We start from the raw sequence: 23,431 nt of genomic DNA on the forward strand, positions 1-23,431 counted from the left end.
TTTCTGGGATCATCTGATAATGGTGAATAAGAGCAATGGTGGATAAAGTAGCTGAAAGCCAAACTTGAGTAAAAGTTCAAGTAATTTACTTTGATAGAAGTTAAAGTTTCTCTTAGAATATTAGAAAGTCTCTGATGTTTAATTTACTTAAGTATTAAAAGTAGAAGTAAATTCTTAATAAAAAAACACAAGTGGTCAGAATTAAAAAAATATGAATCTTGTTCTTTTAAGCCTGTAAATCATCTTAACAATAAAGTCGACCCCAAACCTCCAGAAACACCAGCTCTTCACATCATAAGAATTTATAGAACAAAAAACATTTTCTTTCTTTATCTGAACATTTGTGCCGAATCATCACAACAATCAGCTGTTTAATCACCTCATTATGTAGTTTTTTTTTACCTCATTACTGACCCTAAATTGTCCCGTCCCAACTGTTTTGGAATGTGTTCTAGGATTGAAATGCATGTATATTTATATTAACAGTTGAAATGAAGTTGACCAGATTAAACATGAAATATCTCGGGTATATAAGATGGAATAAGAGTCGATGTAAGAAAAACTGCGTCTTATTATTTTCTATACTGTCCCAACTTTTATTCTTATTTGGGTTGAACATTTAAGTCATAGTTACAGTAAATCTCAATAATCTAGAACCTTCAGTCATACTGAAGTTACCTGAAGAAATATTATCAATATTATCAGGTGAGTTTTTGAGAATGATGAACATTTCTTTATGAGTTGAAAGTTGGAAAATCTGTTTAGGTAATAAAAGGAGGAGGATTCAGTGTAGAGAATAATATAGGGAAGATGGGGGGCAGTTATTTAATGCTTCCCATATATAAGAAGTTTCAGTTCTTATAAAGAAGCTTCTGTCTCCAGTTTCTCTTAAGTCTGATTCAGTCTGACACCATTTTCTATCTCAGGTAAGAAAATCTGATCAGTTTTATTTATTTAATCAGTTTCTGTAGCTACATCAGTTTCATTTAGTTTAGTTACTAAACACTGAATGATTATAATTTACTTATATTAGTATTTTACTGTCTGTTTATTTGTTTGTACAGATGTATGTATTCAGTACAGTTGGAGTAATGTGATGGGTCCATGTATCTTTGGTCATTCGTTTTTCATTAAAAAAAAAAAAAAAAAAAAAAAAAAAGGCCATTGTTTGTTTTTCTTTTTTTTCTTTTCTTTTCTTTTCTTTTTTATATGTATTTTATTTAAGTTTTCAAACAGGAACAACAATGAACATTAACAAAAAATCCCACACTTACTTAATAGATAAATACACAATATGTATTATATGTAAAGAAGGTTAAAAAAAGAATTATTAAAAAAAAGAATTAGATTAAAAAAGAAAACTAATAATAATAAATAAATAAAATAAAATAAGATTATGGCCTCTTAAGTACATCCATAAATGCCTTCCGAACAGAAAGGGATCTCCCCAGTGATCTTTCTTTTTAAGATCAGAAAATCAGATAAAAAACAAACAGAAATGAGAAACGGATCATATTTAAAATTTCCGAATTCAACATTTTCTATCACTTGAACTGGATGAAAGAAAATAATAATAATAATAATAATAATAATAATAACATGACACCACATCGTCTGTTCTGACTGTTAGTATTTGTATATATTACTCCGATCTAAGGGAGCAGAGAAGTTGTGTAGTATTAATGCGTTACTACATAATTACTACAATCTTTATTATATTATTTACATATTTACGTTTTCCCGTTTTTCAGTATAAAGCCTCAGTGATGTTAAACACGATTAATTAGGAGGAAACAGAAGGAGAAGGAGCTGAACTTTATCCTGGTGTTGGTCAAAATCATTTTGGGATAATTTGATGATGATGAATAAGAGCAGTGGCGGATAAAGTAGCTGAAAGCCAAACTTGAGTAAAAGTACAAATATCTCACCAGAAACGTGTAGTTTACTTTGTTATTTACTTTCATTACTTTATTACTTCAGTAAAAGTCTTAAAGTCTCTGATATTTAATGTACTCAAAAGTAATTTTCTGATATTAAATGTACGTATTATTGAAACGTAAGTATTGAAAGTACAAGTAAATTCTGTTAATAAAAACACAAGCGGTCCGAATTTAGAAAAATATATTTTCTTTTAAGCCTGCAAACATGCAGGTATATTTATATTAAAAGTTGAAATGAAGTTGACCAGATTAAACATGAAATATTTTGGGTTCATATAAGATGTAATGAGTCGATGTAAATGTAAGAAACTCTGTGTCTTATTATTAGTATATTTCTATACTTTCCCAATTTTTTTTCTTATTAGGGTTGAACATTTTAGTCATAGTTACAGTAAATCTCAATAATCTAAAACATCTGAATTTTGGTGGAATTAATTTAAAGTAAAACTTAAGAGAGATGAACAGTGTGGAGCTTTTAAAGACATGATGTTTCCTCTGTCGGTGTGATACTGAAGTTACATGAAGAAATATTTATCAGCAGGTGAGTTTCAGTAAATGATGGGACGCATCTTCAAGAGTTTTACACTGAAGTAATTTCAGCATAATGTAGTGGAACGTTAAATCTGTGATTCAAAAATTTAATAAAATAAACTGTGATGCTGAAGCTTTATTTTGTTAATCATTCTGAACTTACATCAGTGTGATTGGTGCAGACATGCAGATATTTCTGTAGCTTTGGGTAAAAACGTAAGAGGAACTTCATCAACTTCAACTTCACTCTGACATAGAAAATCATTACTTTTAAATGTGGAACACGGTTGTTCCTGTCTTTCACCACCATCTTTAGGGCAAATGTATAAGAGCAAAAGTTTACATTTTATTTAGTAAATGTAGTGGAGTAAAAGTGAAAGTTTAAAAAACTTTTCATTTTACAACACTGAATATTTTATCCTGGAATATTAGAGCTTTGTAAATTATAGTGTTATTTGCACCATTGTTTCAGAATTGTGAGACTGGGACTGGATCATATACAGTACTGTAAAAATTTATCTGCCCCCTTCCAAATTCTTCCATATTTGTGTATTTTTCACACTTATTGGTTTCACATAATCAAATTACTGTAATTATTAGACAAAGACCCAAATAAGAATAATTATTTTAGTGATGATTTTATTTATGGAAGGAGAAATGCTGTTCAGCCCTACCTGACCCTATTTGAAAAAGTAATTGCCTCTTAGATTCAACCAAGTAAAACGTTCCATTGACAACTGGGTTGAATTTCACAAGCCACACCCGGGCATGATCACTGCCAGACCTGCTGAATCTAAACATCACTTAAACAGAACCTGTCTGCCAATATGCAGCAGGTGCGAGGGTCTCAAAAAGCAGCACATGATGAGTCAAATGTGGAAGACATGGAGTGTGAGGGGGTGAATACTATTTCACAGCTCTGTAGGTGATGCTGTTGGGTACGTGTAGGTACGTATATGAACACTTAGTAAATCAGGATCTCTATGTTTTTTTTTCAGATCTTCATGATGAGCGCAGTCACGTCCCGATTGTCCTACCAGCAGGAGATGAAGGTCAGATCCCTGCTCAACTATGCTAAACTCAGTCTGCTGTACAAGGCCAGCATCCACGGCTTCAGCGCCGCCTACTTCCACCAGAGATGTGATCGTCAGGGCCCGACTGTTACTGTAGCCTATAACAAATCAGGCTACATTTTTGGAGGTTTTATCAGTAAAGATTACACTCAGACGAACCAGAACATCGTTGATGACAAAGCTTTCCTGTTCAGCTTCAAGGAGTTTGAGGTTAACCGAGCTCCTCTGCATGTGGTCAGCAATGCGGCCCAGCCCTCATTCTACGACACCACCACCGGGCCCAACTTTATTTCTCTGGTGTTTCTTTATAATAATGCAGCTGCTGTTTATAGCAATCCAGGAACATATAACTTTAACCCCATGGAGATGTTTGGAAATGATCTACAGCTGCTGGAGTGTGAGGTCTACAGAGTGGAGGGTGAGATGATTCACACTCGGTCGTTTGGTTCATTAATCTATTCATTCTGAGCGTCATTATTAATCTTTGTGTTTCTGCAGGTTATGGGACGCTCATGGAGAAACCCTGGAGGAACATCGACTGGAATGTGGAGTAAGAAAAGACTCAGAATTAAGATCAACTAGGAAAGCACAGCCAGCTAATTGCTGTAAATGTAGTGAAAGCTTTCAGACTTTGATTGTTTTAGATTGCTGGATCTGATTACAGGAGAAGACTCAGTGCTGCTGTGTGTTTTTCAGTAAGAGGAAGGTGCTGATGGAGAAGATTACCTCCTGGACTTCAGGAGTGAAGTCGGTGCAGACACCTCGGGTGTTGCTGGTTGGTGCTGTCGGAGCCGGTAAATCCAGCTTTTTTAACTCCATCAAGTCTGTGTTTAGAGGACATGTGAGCTGCCACGCCAACGCGGGCATCGCTGGCATCAGCCTCACCACACAGGTACAACCAAAGTGCTTCATTCAATTAATCATATATAAATAATTAAAACTGTACACACACTTGTGATGGACATGCATGTCAGACCAGTCTTGAATTTCAATGATTTTCTAATCAATTTCCTTTGGACCTTGACAGACAGAACACTATTCCATGTACTTGTGTGTGTGTGTGTTGTAGTTCCGTGTACACACCATTAAGGTGGGTGGAGGTAAATCTTTACCCATCACTTTGTGTGACACTATGGGACTGGAGGACGGAACAAACGCCGGACTGGACATCGACGACTACACCAGCATTCTAAAGGGCCACATTCAGGACAAATACCAGGTGAAGTCCATGTTTAACACCTGTGTAAATCAGCTGCTTTTAGTCTCTACACAAGCATAAACAGCTTATCACTTCATAAGGTCTATCAGTATGGTAAAACTGTCCAGTGTGTATGTGTGTGTCACATAAAACACATACATGACAATGACTATACTACTCTATGCAACACACAGAAAAAGATTTTTAAAAATAAGATTAACCTCACCGATCAGCTGTTTTAACTTTTTATCTGGCCATGCCTTAAAACTTGGAAGACCGTACAGTTTTCGGATATAGGAAAATTCCTGGGCAGTGCGTCCACTCCACAGATGAGCCTCCGTCAAGCTGATGGGCGCATCTCCTTTTAAATCAATCTTATCTGTGTCTAAGCCAGTAGGACAGCGTGCTGGCCAGTCGCCCTACCCACCAGGCGCAGATACATCTCCCTGTTATAACAGGTGGTCATTTGCCCAGACTGTAGCAACAGTTCAAGTATGTGAAAAAGTAACATCTGTGTCAATATGTGAAAAACAAGTTTCATATGTGGGTCAGGATGACCGTGACCTCTGAAGTGAGTCATAATTCTATGCATTATAACATTGTTTCCTCTTTACCCAGTTTAACCCGTCAGTTCCGCTCCAGTCAGACTCTCCGTTCTTCTGTAAAGCTCCCACGCTGAAGGAGAAGATTCACACTGTGGTCTACGTGATGGACGCCTCCAAAATTTCACTCATGTCTGAGAAAATGCTGGACAAACTGGTCGCCTTCCGCCGCAAAGCCAACTACCTGGGTAATGCCCACTCTCACCCACTCTCACCCCCCACACCCGCTTTCTCCCACTCTCACCCCCCACACCCGCTCGTCACCCACTCTCACCCACTTTCACCCACTCTCACCCCCCACACCCGCTCGTCACCCACTCGTCCTCTCTCAAGAGTTCTGTGTGTTGGTGTTGCAGGAATCCCACAGCTGGTTGTGCTGACGAAGGTGGATGAAGCGTGTCCTGCAGTAGCAGAAGATCTAAAACGTGTCTACCAGAGTCACTTCATTCATAAGATGGTGAGACAGAACTTCTAAAAAGCTCAGGAACCTTCTTCAGTCCCACCTGCACTGACTGATGTGGATGATGGAGGTGGAACTGATGAAGGTCTTCAGGTAGTTCACTCAAACCTGACCTGACCTGATCAGTCTGTAACTGGTTGTGGTTTCAGATGCAGGAGGCGGCGCTTCGTCTGAGCGTGTCTCTTTCTGCTGTGGTTCCAGTGAAGAACTACAGCAGAGAACTTGAGCTCAGTCCTGAAACCGACATCCTGGTGCTTGACGCCGTTTTCCAGATCCTCAGAACCATCGAGAACTTCTTTGATGATCTCTCCTGCGATGAGGATTGAAACATCAGAGAAGCTGCGGAAGATCCTAGGGTTGGGTTTAGGGTTGATGTTGGGTTAAGGATTGTGGTTTTGGTTGGGGTCAGGGTTGGGATTAGAGTTGGGGAATAGTGTATAGGGTGATATTTGGAACACAGCCCAGAGAAATAACACACATATAAACACTTGCCACTGCAAATCACATCAGACACAATTAACCTCAAACCTTACACTAACCCCTACACTAACCCCTACACTAACCCCTACTTTAACTCTTACATTACATTAACCATAACCTTTACCCTGAACCCTTACACTAATCTAAAGCTTCATATTATAAATGTGTAGAATTTTATTGCTCAATGTAAACACACCAGCAGAAATAAAGAATCTTCAGCTTTAAACCTGAATGTCTGATACTGATTCATTCTGATCTGTTCTGAACTACCACTAAATTATTTTATGAGCAGCATCCACTTACTTTTGGTCAGGTAGTAAATCACAACAACACAAACAGCAGCAGTGATTTAGAATAATACAGTTAATGATACCGACAACAACCGGTCAGGTTAAGTCGTCGTGGTTTTCACCTTACAGGATTTAGATTGTGGTTTTGATAAATCAGTGCTAAAACAGACGATGAATGAATGAATAATTTTCTGTTGAACATGCTGATTTGTTGACCTGCATCATCACAGTAATACCTGAGGGTGGCGCTGTTCACTAACTCTCATTTCACCATTCACATTTATTAATACAAAATAATCACAACAGCATCAGAGCTCAGATTCTTCATCAGAATTCTTACACTACTGACTTTTATTATAAGATTAATGATCAGATTGATGATTGTATGATTAATGACTGAATGTTAGCAGTAAAATCACACCGTGTTTCTCTCAGCATCACTGAAGAAACGAGAATCTAACCGGACTTACAGTGTGAAAGTCTCAGATTCATCCAGAGAGAAAATGACTGATGTGTTCAGGAGGGTTCATGTGGAAAAGCTGTTCAGGTAATAAAAGGACGAGGATTCAGTGTAGAGAGTAATAAATGTGTGTGTGTGTGTGTGTGTGTGTGTGTGGTGGTGGTGGTGGGGTGTGTGTGTGTGTGTGGGGGGGTCATTTACTGCTTCCTGTGATAAGAAGTTTCGGTTCTGCTGAAGTGAAACTGCAGGATTTTCCTCTTCAGTCTGATTCAGTCTGACACGATTTTCTGATCTCAGGTAGGAAAATCTGATCAGTTTTTCATTATTTGATCAGTTTCTGTATCTACACCATGTTCATGTTCATTTAGTTTACTACACACTGAATCTCATATTATTCTTTTTATTTACTTGTATTACTATTTTACGATCTGTTTATAAGTTTATACTAAAACCTTGTATTCAGTATGTCTGGAATGATGTGACAGTTGAAGATCACAAACTGTTTAATCTGTGTTAATGTTAACACTTATTTACTGTACAGTAGTTTCCCTCTGAACTGTTTTTCTGTAGCAGCTTTCTGGGGTCGGTTGGCACAGTTTCACTTTCTTGTTGGGGCATGTGGTGGATAAAATGTTTTCAGAATTTACACTAGCAGTTCTCTTCAGAAGAGCTCTGGTGCTTCTCTACATGTTCTGTGGTGGAATGTTGGAGCTTCTCATGTAGAAAAGCTTTCAGTTCAAACTTCCACTTCTTCTGAACCACTAATAAAGCCTCAGTGATGTTAAACATGGTTAATTAGGAGGAAACAGAAGGAGCTCGACTTCATCTTGGTGTTGGTCATTATCCTTTGGGATCATTTGAACAGGATGGATAAGTGTATTTTTATCCTGGAATATTAGAGCTTTGTAAATTATAGTGCTATTTGCACATTTGTTTCAGAATTGTGAGACTGGGACTGGATCACATACAGTACTGTAAAAATGTATCTGCCCCCTTCCAAATTCTTCCATATTTGTGTAATTCTCACACTTATCTGTTTAAATAATTAAATTACTGTTAATGTAAGATAAAGACCCAAATAAGGATAATTATTTTAGTGATGATTTTATTTTGAAGGACACAAGCTGTTCAGTCCTACCTGACCCTACGTAAAAAAGTAATTGCCCCATTAGATACTAAATCAAACAGTTAACCACATTCCATTGACAGCTTGGTTGAATTTTACTAGCCACGCCCAGGCATGATCACTGCCAGACCTGCTGAATCTAAACATCACTTGAATAGAATCTGTCTGCCAATATGCAGCAGACTAGAAGGTCTCAAAAGCAGCACATGATGCCACCTTCTGAAGACTTGCGGTCAACCATTCAGAAAGTTACAAAGCCATTGCTAAGGCTCTGGGACTCCAGCAAACCACACTGAGAGCCACAACTGGGAAAAACCTGGAACACTGGAGTACCAAGAACTGCAAGGTGTATACCACTGCTGACCATAAAGAACACAATAGCTCAACTCTCATTCACCAAAAAGACTTTTTCAAGACTTTTGGGATAATATTCTGTGGACTGATGGGTCAAATGTGGAACTTTTTGGAAGACGTGGATCCCATTACAACTGATTAAAGCTAACACCACATTCCACCATAAGAACATAGTGTGATGGTCTGAGGCTGCTTTGCTTCTGCCGGACCTGAATGACATGTCATAATTAATGGAACCATGAATTTTGCTCTCTATCAGTAAATCCTGAGTGAGAATGTGTCCCCCAGTCAGAGACCGTAAGCTCAGAACAGTTGGGTTCTGCAGCAGGATGCTGATCTGAAAAACACAAGCAGGTCCACCACTAAATGGCTCAAAAGAAACTAAATGAAGGTTTTGGAGCAGCGACTCAAAGTCCTGACTTGAACCCCATTGAGATGCTGTGAGACCTTAAACAAGCAGCTAATGCTGGAAATTAAAATGATTCTGCAGGGAAGAGTGGAACAAAATTCCTCCACAGAGACGTAAAAACTCATCACGAGTATCACACATGCTCGATTACAGTCGTTACTGCCAAGGGTGGAACAAGGGTGATTACTTTTTCACACGGGTGATGCAGGTTTTAAATAAATCTTTAACTAATTGAATGATAATTCTAATGTGTGTTTTTTTCAGATCTTCACGATGAGCACAGTCACCTCCCGATTGTCCTACCAGCAGGAGGTCAGATCCCTGCTCAACTATGCTAAACTCAGTCTGCTGTACAAGGCCAGCGTCCACGGCTTCAACGCCACCTACTTCCACCAGAAGTGCTATCAGCAGGGCCCGACTGTTACTGTAGCCTATAATAACTCAGGCTACATTTTCGGAGGCTTTATCAGTAAAGATTACGCTCAGACGGGCCAAAACATCATTGATGACAAAGCTTTTCTATTCAGCTTTAAGGCGAGTGAGGTTAACCGAGCTCCTCTGCGTGTAGTCAGCACCGCGGCTCAGCCCTCATTCTGCGACGCCACCACCGGGCCCAACTTCATCTCTCTGTTGTTTCTTTATAATAATGCAGCTGCTGTTTATAGCAATCCAGGAACATATAACTTTGACCCTATGGAGATGTTTGGAAATGATCTACAGCTGCTGGAGTGTGAGGTCTACAGAGTGGAGGGTGAGATGATTCACACTCGGTCGTTTGGTTCATTCATCTATTCATACTGAGCGTCATTATTAATCTTTGTGTTTCTGCAGGTTATGGGACACTCATGGAGAAACCCTGGAGGAACATCGACTGGAATGTGGAGTAAGAAAAGACTCAAGATCAACTAAGAAAGCACAGCCAGCCCAATAATTAATGGCACCCTTGGTAAAATGAGTTAAAGGGTCCTGAAAGCCTTGTTAGATTATGTTACGTTATGGACTCCATCAGGTAGCAGGAGTCAGAAGATAATGTTGGGTTGTGATTGGATCTTTTAGCAGGAACGTGGTTGGATGAGCTGGATAAAAGATGTTTTGCTTTTGTCCTGCTGTTCCAGTCACCTGACCAAGAGCCTATTGTGGTATCTCAGTTGTTTAGGTACTGGACTAGTGATCAGAAGGTTGCCAGTGTAAACCCCACCACCACATTACAGCTGTTGGGCCTCTGAGCAAGACTCTTAACCCTCAACTGCTAGAAGTTGTGTTGGATTAAAGGTGTTCTCTAAATGCTGTAAATGTAGTGAAGTTGTGGTGATCTGAAAAGTCCACAGAGCTGGAGAGGCTCTCAGATCAGGATTGTTTAGGATTGCTGGATCTGATTACAGGAGAAGACTCAGTGCCGCTGTGTGTTTTTCAGTAAGAGGAAGGTGCTGATGGAGAAGATCACCTCCTGGACTCCAGGCGTGAAGTCGGTGCAGAGAGCTCGAGTGTTGCTGGTTGGTGCTGTCGGAGCCGGTAAATCCAGCTTTTTTAACTCCATCAAGTCCATATTTAGAGGACACGTGAGCTGCCATGCCATCACGGGCATCGCTGGCACCAGCCTCACCACACAGGTACAACCAAAGTGCTTCATTCAATTAATCATATACACTTGAGTTGTTGGTTTGATGAGTTGAGTGTGTGTTAGTGTGACTACGTTGTGATTGTGTGTGTTGTAGTTCCGTGTGTACTCCATTAAGGTGGGTGGAGGTAAATCTTTACCCATCACTTTCTGTGACACTATGGGACTGGAGGACGGAACAAATGCTGGACTGGACATCGATGACTTCACCAGCATTCTAAAGGGCCACATTCAGGACAAATACCAGGTGAAGTCCAAGTCCTCTTAGAAAAAGCTCCTGGAACGAACCACCGCGTTACAACACTCCTCCTCTTAATGTTTAACACCTGTCTCTACACTAGCTTTAATACAGTGGTATGTAAAAGTTTGGGCACCCCTGATATTTTTCATGATTTTCCTTTATAAATCATTGGTTGTTTGGATCAGCAATTTCAGTTAAATATATCATATAGCAGACGAACACAGTGATATTTGAGAAGTGAAATGAAGTTTATAGGATTTACAGAAAGTGTGCAATAATTATTTAAACAAAATTAGGCAGGTGCATAATTTTGGGCACCCTTGTCGTTTTATTGATTTGAATACCTTTAGCACTAATTATTGGAACACATAATTTGTTTTGTAAGCTCATTGACCCTTGACCTACATACACAGGTGAATCCAATTATGAGACAGGGTTAAGGTGGCCAATTGCAAGTGTTTCTCCTCTTTGCATCTTCTCTGAAGAGTGGCAACATGGGAGCCTCAAAACAACTCTCAAATGACCTGAAAACAAAGATTGTTCAACATTATGGTTTAGGGGAAGGATACAAAAAGCTATCTCAGAGATTTCAGCTGTCAGTTTCCACTGTGAGGAACATAGTGAGGAAATGGAAGACCACAGGCACAGTTCAAGTTAAGGCCCGAAGTGGCAGGCCAAGAAAAATCTCAGATAGGCAGAGGCGAAGGATGGTGAGAACAGTCATAGTCAACCCACAGACCAGCTCCAAAGACCTACAACATCATCTTGCTGCAGATGGTGTCACTGTGCATCGTTCAACTATTCAGCGCACTTTGCACAAGGTGAGGCTGTATGGGAGAGTAATGCAGAAGAAGTCTTTTCTGCGCACACGCCACAAACAGAGTCGCTTGAGTTATGCTAAAGAACATTTAGACAAGCCAGCTTCATTTTGGAATAAGGTGCTGTGGACTGATGAAACTAAAATTGAGTTATTTGGACATAACAAGGGGCGGTATGCATGGCGGAAAAAGAACACAGCATTCCAAGACAAACACTTGCTACCCACAGTAAAATTTGGTGGCGGTTCCATCATGCTGTGGGGCTGTGTGGCCAGTGCAGGTACTGGGAATCTTGTTAAAGTTGAGGGTCGCATGGATTCCAGTCAATATCAGCAGATTCTTGAGAACAATGTTCAAGAATCAGTGACAACGTTGAAGTTGCACCGGGGCTGGATACTTCAACAAGACAACGACCCTAAACACTGCTCAAAATCTACTAAGGCATTCATGCTGCTCGTGTGTTCGTCTGCTATATGATATATTTAACTGAAATTGCTGATCCGAACAACCAATGATTTATAAAGGAAAATCATGAAAAATATCAGGGGTGCCCAAACTTTTACATACCACTGTAGCTTATCACTTTGTATATAGTATATCAGGTCTATCAGTATGTTAATCATATAGAGGCAGAGGTCTGTACAATGATACAAGAGGGCACCAAAAAAAGTATGTGAATACTTTTTAACACCAGTGTGTATAATACCATTTCCTCTTTACCCAGTTTAACCCGTCAGTTCCGCTCCAGTCAGAATCTCCGTTCTTCTGTAAAGCTCCCACGCTGAAGGAGAAGATTCACACTGTGGTCTACGTGATGGACGCCTCCAAAATTTCACTCATGTCCGAGAAAATCCTGGAAAAACTGGTCGCCTTCCGCCGCAAAGCCAACTACCTGGGTAATCTCTCACCCACCCTCACCCACTCTCACCCACCCTCACCCACTTTCACCCACTCTCACCCACCCTCACCCACTCTCACCCCCCACACCCACTCGTCCTCTCTCAAGAGTTCTGTGTGTTGGTGTTGCAGGAATCCCACAGCTGGTTGTGCTGACGAAGGTGGATGAAGCGTGTCCTGCAGTAGCAGAAGATCTGAAACATGTCTACCAGAGTCACTTCATTCATAAGATGGTGAGACAGAACTTCTAAAAAGCTCAGGAACCTTCTTCAGTCCCACCTGCACTGACTGATGTGGAACTGATGGAGGTGGAACTGATGAAGGTCTTCAGGTAGTTCCCTCAGACCTGACCTGATCGGTCTGTAACTGGTTGTGGTTTCAGATGCAGGAGGCGGCGGTATGTCTGGGCGTGTCTCTTTCTGCTGTGGTTCCAGTGAAGAACTACAGCAGAGAACTTGAGATCGATCCTCAAACTGACATCCTGGTGCTTAACGCCATTCTCCAGATCATCAGAACCATCGAGAACTTCTTTGATGATCTCTCCTGCGATGAGGATGAGGATTGAAACGTCAGAGAAGCTGCTGATGATGAACGAACCCTCGTGTTTTAATTAGGTGTTCCACATTATTATTTTCTCTCCAATCACGTTTTAAATTTGACACTGCAGAACCCTGCAACCAGAATGAACCCTCCCTAAACTAATGAGCAGAGTTTAAGGTTAATAATAGGGGTTAGGCTTAAGGCTGGGTTTAGGATTTGGGATCAGGGTTGGGGTTAGATTTAGGGTTGATGTTGGGATTAGGTTTGTATTGGGTTTAGGGTTAATGTTGGGATTAGGATTGTGTATTAGAATGTAATGGCTGTATTGTCTGTCACCTCATCCTGATCAGCTTATGTAACCTGTTTTCACATATTGATGCAGATGTTACATATAAAACTTGTTTTCACAAACTTGAGCGGTTGCTACAGTCCAAGCAGATGGGCACTTATTTGATTGCAGTAAATTCTGGAGTGTGCTTTGTGTGGATGGGAGAGGTGGTGCCTGGTCAGTGTCTCTGTCCCGCTTGCGCACACTTAAAGTTTTGGTATAAAGGTAGGGTCGCCCCTCAGCTTGGCTGAACTTCACCTGAGGAGCAGACATGCTGCCCAAGACTTGAGATTTGTGTGCTTTGTGTCATTTATGTATTTTGAATTATGCATGTTGAACCTCATTCCTCAGCCTCGTTATTGATTCCTGAAAGCTTCTGTCCTGATTTAAGTGCTTCTATAGTTTAGGTAAACAACAGTCTGAGAACACAAATCTGCTAAAACCTGTTAGAACCAAAGTGGCCTTTTTTTTTTTTTTTTTTGAAATGGAAAAGATTGGAATAGTGCTATAGGAATTGTACTAGTCCAGTACCTTAACCACTAGGCTACAACTGCCCACTTTTGGGTGATAATACTTCGTTACAGTACGTTTTTTTTTACTTTACAGTATGTTAAAGTATTTTTTGAAGTATCTGTACTTTACTGGCTTTTTTACATTTCTGTCAACTTTCACTTTTACTCCACTACATTTCCTAATTAGTTTACTCTGATAATTTTGCTCTATGCAAATTCGTTACTCGTTACTACTAAAATAAAACTGCAAGAAATCTAGTAGCTAAATGATGTAAAATTTGTGATGTAAATCTGTGCAGATGCTAACAGCCATATTTACAATAAATGTTTTTAAGTGTCGGAGTGAAAGATTCTTCGTATCGGATGAAGTTCATCTTACGTTTTTACCCAAAGTTACAGAAATATCGGCATTCAGAACAGAACAGAACTTCCCTCCAACCTCACCACACACACTGATGTAAGTTAATAATAATTAACAGAGTAAAGTTGCAGCATCACAGTTTTTTATTTCTTATTATTAGCATTAAGATCATTTAGATATCTAGCTCACATTCTCCATTACATTCAAACCACAGCACAGATTTAACGTTCCACTACATTTTGTTGGAATAAATTCAGTGTAAAACTCTTGAAGACGCATCCCATCATTTACAGAAACTCACCTGCTGAGAAATATTTCTTCAGGTAACTTCAGTATCACACAGACAGAGGAGATATTCTCATCTTTTCCTGAGTTTTGCTTGAAATTAATTCCACCAAAATCCAGAAGTTATGGATTATTGAGATTTACTGTAACTATGACTGAAATGTTCAACCCAAATAAGAAAAAAAAGTTGGGGGACTTCCGGTTGCAACGCCATGGCAGCGGCAGCATAGGAGAAGCCTGTCCGAATCAGTACGAGTTAAAAGCCCCTGAATGCTTTAATTCCACTACTTAAGTAATTTAAATTGGATGAGAAAGAGGGGTAGACATGGATACTAGGTTTAAAAGTAAGAAAAGTTTGCAGCGAACCGGGATCTACGACGAGGGGGAACAGAGTGCTTCGGCTGCGGACGGTAGCGAGGGCGAGGGAGAAGCTAGCTCACAAGACACGGTAGATATGGGACTAATCCTTCGAGAACTGAGAGATTTTCGTCAGGACAACAAAAGACAGCTTAAAGATATCAAAGGCGAGATTATGAAAACTAATAACAGGCTGGCGGAGGCGGAAAACAGAATCGTGAAAGCGGAGGAGAGGATTCAAAACACGGAGGTCATTTTAGCAGAAATGCTGAAGCTACAGGCACAAATGGAGTCTAAAATTACGGACCAGGAGAGCCGCTCCAGACGCGAAAACATTAGGATCTACGGGATACCTGAGGGGTCTGAGAGTGATTCTACGTCCGTGATCTCCTTTGTAGAGAGAATTCTGAGAGAAAATCTCGACATTTCATCAGAGGAACATCTCAAAATCGAGCGGGCACACCGTTCCCTGGGTGCGCAACCCCCTGCTGGAGCTCAACCAAGGTCCATCCTCGTGAAATTCCTCAGCTACAGAATGAAGGAAACAATCCTCCGCCTGGCCTGGCAAAAGAAAGGCTTCATATGGAAAGGTAAACAAATCAACCTGGATAATGACTATGCTCCGCGGATACTTGAAAAGCGGAAAGCATATGCAGAAGCTCGGAAAGTCCTGAAAGAGAAAGAAATTCGATTTCAAACGCTATACCCGGCCAGGCTACGAGTAAGATACGAGGATGGGATGAAGACATATGACACGGCAGAGGAGGCAACGGATGACATGTCGAAGAGAGGTTTGCCTGTACAAGTTATCAAACCACCGGAGACGTTAATGGAACAGCTGAAACAACTTGCTTGGCACAGAGTGGGGGGCCCGGGAGAGCGGGCTAGATTTAGACGCAAAGCAAGTTACAAGGAAAAGCTACAATCCTTCAGACGAGATCGTCCCTCGCAAGACGTAGGGAAGGATTAGAAAAATACAGTGCAACAGGGCTAATTTTGGCTGTGTCTGACCATTATAAGTGCTCTTATTAGCACATAAAAGAAATGGTGGTTGGTGAGTATGTTACGCTCTGCCCTTACCATCAAAATGTGAAGAGCGAATTTCTATAATGGCCTAGTGGACTGTATTTTACAAACGATTAAGGTATTAAAGGCTTGGATGGAACTCCTACATAAGGCCATGGTTAAGGGCCCTCTCAATCGTTATAGAGAGAGGGGTTTTCCCTTGGAGCTATTTTTTAGCTCAAGTAAGGTCATAGAAACGACCTCAGTGATGGAAGTCATTCATGTTGTTCTAAGTTTATTTTATCTATTTACATTACCTACACAGCAAGTGAATTGTTTTGTATTTGTGTACCTACTCTGGAGGTTAAAGTATGGAGGAGGATTATTCATGGCAATAAGAGGAAAAAAAGAAACAAAATGGGAACTGTAGGAATAACTTCATTTAACGTGAACGGAGTACTTAATCCGATTAAGAGAGGAAAGATTATATCGAAATTAAAGAAAGATAAGATACAAATAGCTCTACTACAAGAAACACATCTCAATAGAACAGAGCATGCCAAGCTAGCAAGAGGAGGTTTTAAGCAGGTATTCTCCTCCCAGTATGGGTCGGGGCATAAGAGGGGAGTGGCAATACTGATACATAAAACATTGAATTATGAACATGTATCAGAAGTTCGGGATAAAGAAGGCAGATATGTGATGATTACTGGGAAGGTTGATGGGGAAATGATCAGTGTTCTGAATGTCTATGCCCCGCCGTGCAGCACCTGGAATTTCTATAGAGAGATATTTGACTTAATGGTTACAAAGGCAGAAGGGGTTTTAATTTGTGGAGGGGATATGAATATACGCTTGAATCATAGACTAGATTCTTCCCGGACTCATTTAGATTCAAAATCTAACCCAATTAGTAAAAAGTTGGCCTTGCTACTGGAGGAGACTGGGATTGTAGACGTCTGGAGGGAACAAAACCCAAGAGGTAGGGACTATACATACTATTCCCCTCCGCATGATACCTACTCTAGATTAGATTATTTTTTTATGTTTGGCAGGGACCTACATAGAGTAGAAAAATGCTCTATGGGGTTAATGGATATTTCGGATCATAGCCCTGTCTACATGTCCTTGTACATGAATAAGAGACACAGATCTAGGCTTTGGCGACTAAACTCAAATATATTGAACAACCCACAGGTTACGGAGCAATTAAAGACGGAGATAAACACATACCTAGAAATAAACAATAATGGTGAGGTGACACAACCCATACTTTGGGATGCGTTAAAAGCTGTGTTGAGGGGCAAGCTTATTGCAGTTACCTCCTATTTAAAGGCTTATAAACAGCGGAGGTTGCGAGATTTGGAAACTAAATTGAAACAGATACAGAACGAATACATCGCTAGTAGGGATACAAGGGTAAAAGAAGAAATAAATAAGACAAAAAAAGAGATCGAGTTAATATATACTGAAGAGATACAAAAGAACGTACTACTCCTAAAACAACGCTATTATGAGGTTGGAGGGAAATTCCTGAAATTGTTATCCTACAAACTGAGAAAGCAACAGGCTAGTAATAATATTCTGAAAATAAGAAACCCTGACTCAGGAGAAATAGAGGACAAACCTGAAAAGATCCAGCAATGTTTTGAAAGATATTACGAGAGATTATATTCTCAACCGCAGATTGACAACGAACCTCAGATTGATCCTTTCTTAGCCTCCTTAACCTTACCATCAGTTACAGACGAACAAAACCAAAACTTGATAGCTGAAATAACAAAAGAGGAATTGTACTTAGCAATAACCAAATTAAAAATACATAAGTCCCCAGGGGCGGATGGCTTTACAGCCGAATGGTATAAGTCATTTAAAGAAGAGTTGACCTCGACACTACTGGAAGTCTTTAACTGGGTCATTAAAAAAAAAGAAATTCCACCCTCTTGGCAAACTGCTATAATCTCAGTTATTCCAAAGGAAGGAAAGGACAAGGAAGAGTGTGGAAATTATAGACCAATTAGTGTATTAAACGTTGATTATAAATTGTTTACATCTATACTAGCACGAAGAATAGAAAAAATATTACCCGAATTAATTAATTTGGATCAGACTGGTTTTATCAGAGAAAGACAAACACAGGATAATATTAGGAGGACATTGCATATAATTAGCTATATTAATCAACATAAATTAGAAGCTGCCCTATTAAGTCTAGACGCGGAAAAGGCCTTTGATTCCGTTAGATGGTGTTTTTTATATAAGGTCTTGTCACGGTTTGGTTTTCATAGAACAATAATTGATGTGTTTCGGGTGCTGTACGGTGGATCATCTGCAAAAATTAAGATTAATGGTAGTATTTCAAATTCCTTTACCTTGCAAAGAGGAACAAGACAGGGATGCCCAGTTTCCCCCCTTTGCTTTGCTTTGTTTATTGAACCGCTGAGTCAGTGGATAAGACAAGAACCGGGTATTGAAGGTATAAAAATAAGGTCTAGGGAACATAAGCTTGCTCTGTTTGCTGATGATTTACTAGTTTATTTATTGCGGCCTGCGCATTCAATACCAAAACTGATGGCCTCTCTCGAAAAGTATGGGAAGCTCTCAGGGTATAAACTCAACATTCAAAAAACTCAAGTAATGACACTGAATTATGACCCACCGGACCAGGTTAGAAAGAAATATAGTCTTGATTGGGATGCACACTCAATTAAATATTTAGGGGTTCATTTATCTAAAGACATTTCAAAATTATACAATCTAAATTACCTACCCATAAATGCAAGAATTAAGTTAGATATACAGAGATGGAATACTGTACCTTTCCTAGGCCTACATTCTAGAGTGGAGGCTATCAAAATGAATACGTTGCCAAAATTGCTGTACCTCTTTCAAACTCTACCAGTGGAGGTTCCCTTCCAGCAGTTTGATGAATGGAATAAGTTAATATCGAGATTTCTGTGGAACGGGAAAAAACCAAGGATCAGATTTAAAACACTGATGCTGAGAAAAGACAGAGGAGGATTGAACCTTCCCTGCCTAAGGGACTATTACCATGCAGCTCAATTAAGACCAGTGGTCTGTTGGTGTAACCCAATGTATTCAGCAAGATGGATCGAAATTGAGAGATCACTGTGTCAGATAGGACCAATAGCAGCTTTAATTGCTGATTATAAATTGGAAAGTAAGGTAATAGATGAGCATGTTCCTTGGATAAAAGTGGCATTGAAAACATGGCGTGAGGTAGTCAAAGTGTACTGTATACAAAAATCGTCTAAAATGCTAAGATGGTGTGCATTTGATACAGATTTTCTTCCAAACGGGCTTGATTTCAGATTTAAACTGTGGATAAAAAAAGGTCTTACAAACTACTTTACCTTTCTGGACAAAGGAATTTTCATGAGCTTTAATTCATTACAACTTAAATATGGTCTGGAAAGGGATGACTTCTATAGATATTTACAGGTAAGGCATTATTTTGATCAAAATATGCCGAAATCAATAGAAAAAAGAGAGGAGGGAATTTTTAAAGTATTTCTGGCCGCAAATGATTCAGGCATATGTAATAAAATAATTTCTAGGGTCTGTAATGGTTTCCAACAGGCTAAATTTGATAATACGCTATATGTCAAGGAGAAATGGGAACGAGAAGGTAATTTCCTTATTAGTGAGGATGAATGGTACAGGACATGCGAATTACAATGGAAGTCGACCCGCTCTGCTATGTGGAGGGAATTTAACTGGAAGAACATCATGCGGTATTTTATTTCCCCACTGCAGAAACGGCACATGGACACTGGCACAGAGTGCTGGAGACTCTGTGGGCAAAAGGATGCTAACCATTATCATATATTTTGGGACTGTAAAACTCTTATGCCATATTGGAAGGACATATGCAGAAATATGGAACAAATTTTTGAGTGTGAAATCCCATTAAGGTGTGAAGTCTTGTATCTGGGCAATATCTCTAATATAACACTAAATGAAAGGGATAGGAAACTAATGCTGGTTCTTCTAGCAGCCAGCAAGAAAGCAATAACGAGGAGGTGGTTAAATTCTGTGCCTCCAACCATTGACGAATGGTTGGAAATAATTCATGAGATATATGTAATGGAAAGTTTATCCTCCTCTCTTAATATGCAGAAAGGCAAATTTAGTCGGATATGGAAACGATTCACTGAATACATTGAGCCAATAAGACCAGATTTCTGTTGGTCTTAGCATACTTTAGGAATTAATGCCTGAAGAGTGATATGTATGTACAACAAAACCTCCTTGGATGCGTGTAGGTGGTTTTTTTTTTTTTGTGTTTGTTGTTTTTTTTTTTTTTTTTTTCTCTTCTTTTCTCTTTTTCCTCTCTCTATTCTGTTCTTCTTCCCCTGTTGGGTTGGTTCATAAAGTACATAATTCTTGAAATATAGGAAAATGCCCTGTATTAATCTATCAGAGGCTCCCTCTGGTGGATATGAAAATGTAAAAATGTGTAATGTAAGGCATGTTTTTTTTTCCTAATAAAATATAAATTATAAAAAAAAAAAAAAGAAAAAAAAGTTGGGACAGTATAGAAAATACAAATAATAAAGACGCAGAGTTTCTTACATTTACATCGACTCTTATTCCATCTTATAAACCCGATATATTTCATGTTTAATCTGGTCAGCTTCATTTCAACTGTTAATATTAATAAACCTGCATTTCAGTCCTACAGCACATTCCAAAAAATTGGGCAGGACAATTTAGGGCCAGTAATGAGGTAAAAAAAAACTAAATAATGAGGTGATTAAACAGCTGATTGTTGTGATGATTCGGCACAAACGTTCAGATAAAAGAAGAAAATGTTTTTTGTTCTATAAATTCTTATGATGTGAAGAGCTGGTGTTTCTGGAGGTTTGGGGTCGACTTCATTGTTAAGATGATTTATGGGCTTAAAAGAACAAGATTCATATTTTCTAAAACTCTGACCGCTAGTGTTTTTATTAACAGAATTAACTTCTACTTTTAATACTTAAGTACATTTAATATCAGAGACTTTAAGATTTTTACTCAGATAATATTCTAAGAGGAACTTTAACTTTTATCAAAGTAAATTTCTGGTAAGATACTTTTAATCAAATTTGGCTTTCAGCTACTTTATCCACCACTGTACTAATCTGAAGCCTTTTAAACATTTCCGGAACTGAAGTTTTGTATGATAATTATTAATAAAAACGTTATAATTTGATGATATGAGTGAAGGTTCTCGGGGGGCGTGTGGTGGTTAGGGAACTGAACCGGTTCTCATTATCACATGCAGAACACAGAATGGAACAGTAGTGACTCCCAGCACTCCCCCACCCCTGGGTGCTAGGTGACTAGCCGTTAGCGTGATGTGTATGCGGTCAGACGTCGGTGCTGATGGCGTCTGTGTTGGTGTAGCAGTGTTGGTGTATCATGGCGGCCGTGCCGAGCGCAGTCAGACCCTGGCGGAGTTCTCCCGGTGCCGGCAGCGCCAGCAGCTTATTACAGTAGCACACCTCGTCATGGGGGTAGTGCATGAAGCAGGCTGGGCAGTACGTGGGGGTCAGGACGGGGTCGTAGGTCAATGCCGGCAGTGTCTCGGCGGCTGCGTCCTCACACCCCACGTCACCATTGGAACACAAACGAGCGTCAGAGTCCGAAGCGGCGGCACCGACGTCCACATCACCACGTCTGCAGCAATAATACTGAACACACAGGAACAGTGATCAGAACACGGGTCAGAAGTATGTGGACACCTGATCATGAGCTGACTGGACATCACAATCCAAACTCATGGACGATAACGCTACTCAAAAGTTTATGGACACCCAACATGAGCATAAATAATCACAACCTCTGAAGGAATGGTTCTTTACACCAGGTACCACCCTGATCAAAGTAGCAGCTATACAGACCAGAATACAGTGGACATGATCGTCTGTTTCGTTTTTATACACGATTACGACATATTTACTAACTTTAACAAATATAAAGTGTAAGAAATTCTCTCCTGCAGATCAGAACTGCTGCAGCAGACAGAACTGACCACACTGACGCCCTTCAGAACCTCCTGCTCAGGGTCCAGATTTAGATTTGATTATTTATATTTTATTTAGTGAATGAGGTAAATGAATGAGTGTTTTGGGAGGTAAAGCAGGTACCTGGAGTCGGCAGTAACACAGCACTGTAATGATACACAGCAGAATGAGAGCAGCTAGAACTCCTCCTGTAATCACCACAGCTCCGGCGCTCATCACATCTCCATCCAAACCTGAGGAGACACGACACAGGGTCTTCATCATCCATCCAAACACCAACAACCAAAAACACACACACACACAGACCTACATACACACCACCCAGCATGATCCCGCCAGGACTTTAAATCTGTCCACATATTTTTGTGTAGGTTCATGATGGGTAAAAATGGAGCGCTGAGCTCCAACCCAAATCCTCATCTTCATAATAATCAGATTTATTTTGTGCTAGACTGGTCTGCCTGCAGCCCAGACCTTTCTCCTGTTGATAATGTGTGGAGCATTATGAAGAACAGTCGGCGTCCTCACATCCTGAAGCAGTACAGAACCCAGAGAGGTAAACGCGCCCCCGTCCCGAGTGTTCTGGTGATGAGGTTGTGTGTGATTACAGAACGATGAAGGACTTTACCGTCTGTTCCAGCCTTCATCTGATAGTCTGATGTGATGAAGACGAGGAACGCCTGCAGTGATGTTCAAAAATGCAGCAGTGATGAATTGTGAATGAATGTGTGTGTGTGTTGAATATTTTTGATCCTCCTGGTTGAGTGAGGTGAATATTTGGGTGACGTCGCCCTGCACCCCACAGCACATCAATTATTTACATTTTATTCCCTGTACAATAGTTTTCCATCAGAGAGCTGCGCACACACACACTCTCTCTATCTCACACACACATTCATACACACACCTACACACACACTCACACTCTCTCTCACACACACCTATACACACACACCTATACACACACTCACTCTCTCACACACACTTATACACACTCACACTCTCTCACCTATAGACACACACCTACACACTCATACACAGACACTCACACCTATACACACACACACACACCTATACGCACTTAGACACACACACACACAAACTCAACACTCTTTCACACACACCTATAAACACACACACACACCTTGACACACACTCCCTTTCACACACACACACACCTATACACACTCCCATCAAGTACAATTATATGATAGAATTATTATGATTATGCAGGAAATTCTCAAAAAGTCTAAAGTGTGTTTGAATGTGACTTTTACATAATGATAATGTAGTTAAAATTATATACATATAATTAATTCTAACTCTATTATTATTATGTAATAGTCACATTCAGTAACACCTGATTCACCATCAGATCCTAATGAAAAATACATCAGATTTTAATCTTAATACATTTTTACCTGATTACTGGTTAATAAATCCAAACTTCTCTCATCTGCAGATCATCACATCTTCGTCTTCATCATCCTCACCACGTGTTGCTGCATTATATA

The 23,431-nt window shown here is 39.8% G+C and overlaps 3 protein-coding genes across 3 annotated transcripts; 2 read left to right on the forward strand and 1 right to left on the reverse strand.

Annotated features, from left to right (window-relative positions):
- Nucleotides 1–3,473: 3,473 nt before the first annotated feature.
- LOC134311259 (interferon-induced protein 44-like) lies at nucleotides 3,474–6,496 on the forward strand. Its single transcript, XM_062992860.1, has 7 exons — nucleotides 3,474–3,962; nucleotides 4,043–4,094; nucleotides 4,241–4,436; nucleotides 4,614–4,763; nucleotides 5,361–5,532; nucleotides 5,701–5,801; nucleotides 5,954–6,496. The coding sequence occupies exons 1-7, from the start codon at nucleotides 3,476–3,478 to the stop codon at nucleotides 6,128–6,130; spliced, it is 1,335 nt and encodes a 444-aa protein (XP_062848930.1). The 5' UTR covers nucleotides 3,474–3,475; the 3' UTR covers nucleotides 6,131–6,496.
- An 811-nt stretch (nucleotides 6,497–7,307) lies between these two features.
- LOC134311260 (interferon-induced protein 44-like) lies at nucleotides 7,308–14,211 on the forward strand. Its single transcript, XM_062992861.1, has 8 exons — nucleotides 7,308–7,331; nucleotides 9,188–9,674; nucleotides 9,755–9,806; nucleotides 10,338–10,533; nucleotides 10,639–10,788; nucleotides 12,325–12,496; nucleotides 12,630–12,730; nucleotides 12,880–14,211. The coding sequence occupies exons 2-8, from the start codon at nucleotides 9,197–9,199 to the stop codon at nucleotides 13,060–13,062; spliced, it is 1,332 nt and encodes a 443-aa protein (XP_062848931.1). The 5' UTR covers nucleotides 7,308–7,331; nucleotides 9,188–9,196; the 3' UTR covers nucleotides 13,063–14,211.
- Nucleotides 14,212–21,006: 6,795 nt separating this feature from the next.
- fam163aa (family with sequence similarity 163 member Aa) lies at nucleotides 21,007–22,133 on the reverse strand. The gene is made up of 2 exons (XM_062992862.1): nucleotides 22,041–22,133; nucleotides 21,007–21,584 (listed from the first exon to the last, which is right to left on the reverse strand). The coding sequence occupies exons 1-2, from the start codon at nucleotides 22,131–22,133 to the stop codon at nucleotides 21,261–21,263; spliced, it is 417 nt and encodes a 138-aa protein (XP_062848932.1). The 3' UTR covers nucleotides 21,007–21,260.
- Between the last annotated feature and the right edge of the window lie 1,298 nt (nucleotides 22,134–23,431).

This window comes from Trichomycterus rosablanca, chromosome 4, assembly GCF_030014385.1.
Source record: "Trichomycterus rosablanca isolate fTriRos1 chromosome 4, fTriRos1.hap1, whole genome shotgun sequence".
In the NCBI taxonomy this organism is placed as follows: domain Eukaryota; kingdom Metazoa; phylum Chordata; class Actinopteri; order Siluriformes; family Trichomycteridae; genus Trichomycterus; species Trichomycterus rosablanca.

Bases quoted from the DNA above. Each gene is read 5' to 3' on its own strand.
- LOC134311259 (XM_062992860.1), top strand. From the start codon at position 3,476: ATGATGAGCGCAGTCACGTCCCGATTGTCCTACCAGCAGGAGATGAAG. The intron at 4,437-4,613 runs GTACAACCAAAG...TGTGTGTTGTAG, and splicing joins GCATCAGCCTCACCACACAG to TTCCGTGTACACACCATTAA. The intron at 5,802-5,953 runs GTGAGACAGAAC...TTGTGGTTTCAG, and splicing joins GTCACTTCATTCATAAGATG to ATGCAGGAGGCGGCGCTTCG.
- LOC134311260 (XM_062992861.1), top strand. From the start codon at position 9,197: ATGAGCACAGTCACCTCCCGATTGTCCTACCAGCAGGAGGTCAGATCC. The intron at 9,807-10,337 runs GTAAGAAAAGAC...TGTGTTTTTCAG, and splicing joins AACATCGACTGGAATGTGGA to TAAGAGGAAGGTGCTGATGG. The intron at 10,534-10,638 runs GTACAACCAAAG...TGTGTGTTGTAG, and splicing joins GCACCAGCCTCACCACACAG to TTCCGTGTGTACTCCATTAA.
- fam163aa (XM_062992862.1), bottom strand. From the start codon at position 22,133: ATGAGCGCCGGAGCTGTGGTGATTACAGGAGGAGTTCTAGCTGCTCTC. The intron at 21,585-22,040 runs GTACCTGCTTTA...CTGTGTGTTCAG, and splicing joins TGTGTTACTGCCGACTCCAG to TATTATTGCTGCAGACGTGG.